The sequence below is a fragment of the Xenopus tropicalis genome, chromosome 4 (genome assembly GCF_000004195.4).
Source record: "Xenopus tropicalis strain Nigerian chromosome 4, UCB_Xtro_10.0, whole genome shotgun sequence".
NCBI lineage: Eukaryota > Metazoa > Chordata > Amphibia > Anura > Pipidae > Xenopus > Xenopus tropicalis.
The window spans coordinates 128,700,997-128,707,324 of record NC_030680.2 but is presented as its reverse complement, the minus strand read 5'-3'; the positions used below and the strand labels follow the sequence as shown (position 1 = coordinate 128,707,324).

Genomic DNA, 6,328 nt, shown 5'->3' with positions numbered 1-6,328 from the left:
GATGTCACTGGTGAAACAGTGATGTTAGCAAAGGTAATGGCAGGGTTAATTTTGGAAATTGGTTTGACATAAAAAAACACTGGTGTGAAACATGATGTTTTAATGAGAATATGAAATGCAGCATACATGGTGTGCAAGAGACTTTCATTAGTCGACTCATTTAAAGAAGTCTTAGATTTGTCTGATTCATGGTCAGGTCCCTCTTGGCATGATTAAAAGCTATTGAAGGGGTTGTTCACCTTAAAACTAGCTTTTAGTATTATGCAGAGAGTGATATTCTGAAACAATTTACAATTGGTCTTCATTTTTGAAGTTTTCAGTTTTATTTAGCTTATTAGCTTATTCTTTGGAATTTCAGCACCTGATTCGTTGCTATGGTCTACTGTAGCAACCAGGCAGTGGTGTGAATAGGAGAAGGCCTAAATGGAATTATAAGTAATAGAAAGTAACTATAACAATAATTGTAACCTCACAGAGCGTGTTGGCTGCTGGGGTCAGTGATCCCCATTGAAAATTGGCAAATAATTCTAAATCTATACAAAATAAAAAATGATCAGTTAAAAGTTGCTAAGAATCGCTCCGTTCCATAACCTATATTTAAAGTTAACTAAGAGGTGACCCACCCCTTTAAAAGAATAAGTAACCCTACAATGCAACATGCCCACCCACAATGCACCAGTCACTTCAGTATATAAATGGTCTGACAAAATAGAAGGAACACATGGCTGCATTAGGGAAAGGGTCAGTCAGGAAGAGTTCCCTATGGATATAAGAAAATAAGTGAGGAAAAGATGCAATAAAATACTGGAATTTTGTAAAAACAAACTGTATTGTACTGTACCGGGCCTGTATTACTGGAGAGGTATCGTAGGCTCGTGAGCGCAGCGTGTTACCCCTCATGTTTGTGCGGCAGTTTCATAAGGATATTCCAGCGTAAGGAAGAGCAGTGAGGGTTTTGCGTCTCATGTTAGCGATAGTGAAGGGGAGATCTTGGGAAATGGTACATCTCCGGCAGGGCTTATTGGCTACGCCGCATTCCTATCACTGGCTTTGTAACCTGAATGTGGCCAGTTGTACAGGGGCTCTCTGTGCCACACCAAAGGCAAATGGCACCTATCCATATCCAGACAGGAACAGGCAACATTTCATTTATTATTGAATCGGAGTTTTTATTGGAACTTTGTTTTGAGTTTTTCCCCCGTAAATCATTCATATAAAAGTGTCTGTTGGCTCACATGGCCCAATCCTACCTGCTGGGACAAGTCATCTCCCTGTCACAATAGGGAGACTGTGGGGCCCATATTAAATGTGAAGTGGTCACATGGTGCAGCATAGGCACTAAATCTACATGGCACAGTTAAAATATACTTTTCTGTACTTAGTTTCTGCCAGCTTAGCTTTAAGGGGTCAGCATACGAAATCAGTTGGACTCACACTCAACTTTGCACAAAATCTGGGAATGTCATAGATGGCCTTTATTAACCAAAAAATGCTTATGCTCATATTAGAGGGTTTTTTTGGGCGGGGGGGCAGATTTTGCAGCAGTTAAGATACATTTTCTCTACTGCTTTGATTGTGATTTCATCAGTCTGAGCAAAACTGGGGGCAAACAAGCAAAGGTTGCATTTTTCTTTCCCTCCAAAGATTTTTGATCTAAGGCATATTGCAGTTGGTCTTCACTTTTTATTTCGTAGTTTGTGAGTTACTAGAGATCTCTCTCAAGTGCTGGACCCTATTTATGTCACTCCAGAATGGGAAGGCTAATCATTTTAAACCATACAAAATAAAGACCAACTGAAAAGTTGCTCAGAAAATGTCCATATATATAACATACTAAAAGTTCATATAAAGATCAGTTGCTCTTTAAGGTTTGGTCTTACCTGAGATCTTTAAAGTACCTTTATCCTTAATGGGGGGGAATAACCCGTTAAAGACATAGGGATGAGTTACCGTAAGGAAGAGAAGGAATATTTAAGTAAACGTGTGGCAGATAATGTTGCACTTCTTTTTACAATGGAATTTTGCACATCTGTATAAATAAATGTGGTATTACAAAGTGCTGTGTGATATAAAACACTGTTATTTTGCACCTTTAAAATATCTTTTTTTTAAATTTAGGAAAAATCATTTGTGTTGTAGTTCTGGTGCTGTCCCCTAGATGTCAGTGTTGAACATTAAATTATATTCCAGAAAATTCATCCAGGCAACAAGAGATCCTCTGCACTCACCCATTATCTATATATATATATTAAGCTACCAAGAAATGCCCTCCCCTTTAAGCAAAACAGGGATTTTTTGTCCATATATTGCAATATACTTCAAGCTGGCCAACTGCGTCACAGTCATCCCTTCTGGCCAGTCCTACACTCACTTATCTGATAAGTCATTAAGAAGTCTACTACACAGCATGTCGTAATGTCCAATTGACATAGTTGGCCAGCTTGAAGTATATTGCAATATATGGACAAACAATCCCTGTTTTGCTTAAAGGGGAGGGCATTTCTTGGTAGCTTAATGCACAGAATGTATTAATGTTATATATTTTGATAATGAGTGCAGAGGATCTCTTGTTTCTGTCTATATGTATTGTGATTGGACTCAGACATGGGGCTGCACGGGATTGTACTCTTTACTTGAAGTGATGTTGTAACTGTTACACACCTTACTGCTGTCTAAACTGCACCTCACTTAGGGCACCAACCATCACATACTGGGATTCAAAATAGGCCCTGGTATTTCAAGTACAAAGAGACCCAAACAGCCCCCACCAGCCCAATAAATAGTGACTGTCTATGGCATCTTACAGCAGCCCCTCTGTGTACATTGGGCTGTGAGCATGGTATGTGGCAATGTAGCGCTGTACCATGATTCTATGGTGGCTGGCAGTGAAGTCCTTGACAGCCTGCGTCATAGAAAGGCATTAGTTTTATCTGACTTTTTTTTCCGGCACAAAGCAAAAAAAAAAATCCCCCAAAACAAGCTTTATAAGCAATTTCTTTAATTTTTAAGAATTTACATTTGAAATGTTTGAGTTAAAAAAAAAACAAAACACAACTGTGTTTCTTTGAATAAATTAAATCATAATAAATAATATAAAACCCGGGTGTAAACATGCAGGAGAATAATGGTTTGCTTTCGGGACAGGCGGCTACATACATACATGAGATACAATGTACAAGAGGCTTCATACTGTATGAATGCAATACAAATATGAATAGGATACCAAGAAAACATTGTCAATAGTAAGTAAATAGAGACATATTCTGTTATATTAAACTGCATGATAGGCATCGTGGCAGTGCCAGGGGTCTGGGACATTATTCCCAAAGTGTCAGGTTGAGTTTAAATAAATATAATTTATTAAAGGGTAACACAAATCTGATTTTCTTTCGGGATTCCTGTGCTTCATACAAGGAGCTACCTGTGCAGGGCGGCAGAAAGGGGAAAATTGGGCAGAGTTATTACCCCACTACACAAGGCTTTTTCCATAGCTTGCTGCTCAGACCCCGCAAGACAGAAATAGCGCTGTGCGGGGAAAAAACATGGCATAAGTCCGGCCGCCCCAACAGTCTGAGGGACTGTGGACTGGCCCCCTGTTTAAAAAGGACCCCTGTTTTAGCTAGTTGTCTTTTTATAACATTCGAGACCAGAAGGTGGCGCTGAGGGACTATTTCAGTGTACATGCAGCCATGCTAAATAATCTTGAGAAAGGGAGAGGAGGTGTTTAACATCTTAGCAACCTATTTATCTCTTTTCAAGTTTGTGAATATTAGAGCTTTTTCAACTTCAAATAAACTCGCATTTAGAAAAACAAATGTTTGCTTATTCATTAAAAAATCCAAATATGAAAAGCTTGATCAAATAAGAAATCAGAAATACCTGTCCGTCGTGATACCAGCACTCACCTTTGGAACCAACCGACTGATCACCTCCCACCTATTGTGTTTATAATCCTATTACAAGACTCAAGGAGGGGGCATGGCCACTGGGGCACAGTAAGTTATATTTTGGGCTCTGGTCAGTTGAATGTGGCACTCTTCACAAGAGGGAAATTCATTCATTCCTGGTTTTTAGTGTAGCTTGTACAGAGCGATACAAGAAGTCTGTGTTAGGTACTACTCCTGTACTAGGCATGATTCTGCTAAACATGAGAGTGTAGTGGCCCCTTAATTCATAATTTGGTGAGGGGGGTGGATAAAAGGGATGGGCATTGCTCTAGACCAGTGATCCCCAACCAGTGACTTGGGGGCAACATGTTGCTCACCAACCCCTTGGATGTTGCTCTCAGTGCCCCCAAACCAGGGAGTTATTTTTAAATTCCTGACTTGGGGGCAAGTTTTGGTTGAATAAAGACAAGATTTACTACCAAATAAAGCCCCCTGTTTACATTTGACTGTGGCTCACAAGAAAGGTTGGTGATCCCTGCTCTAGACTATAGTTAGGGTTACTATCTCACCCCCCTTTATTGAATACAAATGCTGTAAGTTGGATGAATAACTGCACACAGATCCTTGATCCATGCAACTAACTTGCAGCATGTGTATTTAATAAGTGCCCTAAGGGGGTAGAAGGTAACTCCATGCCCCTCCTATCCCAAATTCAATAAATGTATAGATAAGCTGCTTTTATTTCATGCCACGTGGCTGAGGCTGGACCAGTGCACTATACAATGAAATAGACCTGCCTTAGATAGAGGCCTGCCTGCTTACATTGCACTGATAGTGGCCATATACCCTCAACTGCTTGAGATCAAGCCTGTCACACTGAGACTCATAATGGTTTTGCCCAGAATGTTGGCTTATTGTGTCTTGCTTTTCCTAACAGAGACCGCAGTCTGCAATCATCTGTCTTTCAGAAGATCCCGACTCCACAAGTCTCATCACACGAGACTTGCCGTCAAGACTGCATGTAAGCACAACAACGCAAAACCTAGGGGACTGATGAGCGGAGACGGTGCTGGCCCGGCCCGTCTGTCAAATTTTAAAAGTCAATGTGGCCCCTGAGCCTAAAAGTTTGCCCACCCCTGGGTTAGACTGAGGGTGCTACTCGGTGCTGCCCTGGGGCAAAGAACAACATCAATGTTGGAGAGAATGGGCTGTGGAGAGGTGATGGAGGTAGAATTCCAGGGGAATACTACAGCACAAAGCTGAGCTTTAAATTATACTGACACAGAAGGGCTGCTAATATCAGACAATCTGTATTTTTTGAGCCTGCAGCTCACTGTTGGTAATGGCACTGTCAACATGTTGTCATTAAATGGGCTCAAAGCCAATTAACTGCCAATATAATGAATTTTGTAACAGCACCACCTGCTGGCCAGAGAGATATTCAGAAGGTAAACAGAGAAGTGTTCTAATGTTTCTCTGCTCAGAAGAGAGATGGGAAAGGGCATCTCAGGCTTCTGATCTCCTTCCTTAGTTGAACAACATAAGAACAGTTTAAAGTACAGTCAGAAGGACTGGCCAGAAGGAGTGGTGTATAATCCCTTCTACTTGAGTTTACAGATTAGGAGGAGTTTATGGGAGACTTCTTAAGACAATTTCTTCTCCCAAAATTACTCAGAAGGGAATTTGGATGAACTGTAAAAAAATGATTAATAAGTTGCCCTGTTGGTTCAACAAATTCAAGAAAAAAAAATGTAATATGTTAAAAACACAGATGACTATTGCCCATTTAAGGGAAAATAAATGGAATACACACCCTGCACATATACAGAGTACATCTTGCCTTTAGGGACTCTAAACTGGAATTCCAGCTTAATGTGCTGTGTCAGTCCTACCAAATGCTTGTCTTCATATCTTAAGTATAAGAGGAAAATGCTAGAAGTAGAAATAAATGCTTATGAAGGGGAAGTAATAAATACATAAATCCTGGAGAGGAAGGTTGTGACCACGCCCTGACGGAACAGTTTCATCTCAACATCCAGTAAAAAGTCTTTGGCTTTCTTAACTGGTCTTTGTAAATAGATGATGCCTGTGTAGGGGTTAAATTTTCTAGAGCTGAAATAGTTTTCTTCATTCCCCTTTTTGATATCCAGTACGATACTATCTCCGGCATATGTTGGGGACGGCCCAATGCGGAAAATCTGTGCTGGGACCACCACCCCAGCTGGAAAAGTCAGTCGGAGATAAGAGATCCGTACGGGGCTATTTTGGCACTCTTGGTAATTGAAACAAGATATTCTTTCACAAACCCTATTAAAAAGAAATATTTTTTAGTTCATGGCTCAGTATAAACACAATGTCGTAAGATTTATATTACAGCTGTTATTTTAAACTCTCCATCTTGAGTAGGGGATATCATATTGCTTCCCTAAATATCTCAGGAA

At 40.2% G+C, this 6,328-nt stretch overlaps 1 protein-coding gene across 2 annotated transcripts in view; it reads right to left on the bottom strand.

The window, feature by feature from the left end:
- Positions 1-4,348: 4,348 nt before the first annotated feature.
- The window catches only part of fbln2 (fibulin 2), a 53,827-nt gene continuing 51,847 nt past the window's right edge, over positions 4,349-6,328 (bottom strand). For both annotated transcript variants that reach the window (XM_018093681.2, XM_031901143.1), the window contains one exon: positions 4,349-6,194. In XM_018093681.2, coding sequence (XP_017949170.2) covers positions 5,840-6,194 — 355 coding nt within the window. In that variant the 3' untranslated portion in view covers positions 4,349-5,839. The remainder of the gene's footprint in view (positions 6,195-6,328) is intronic.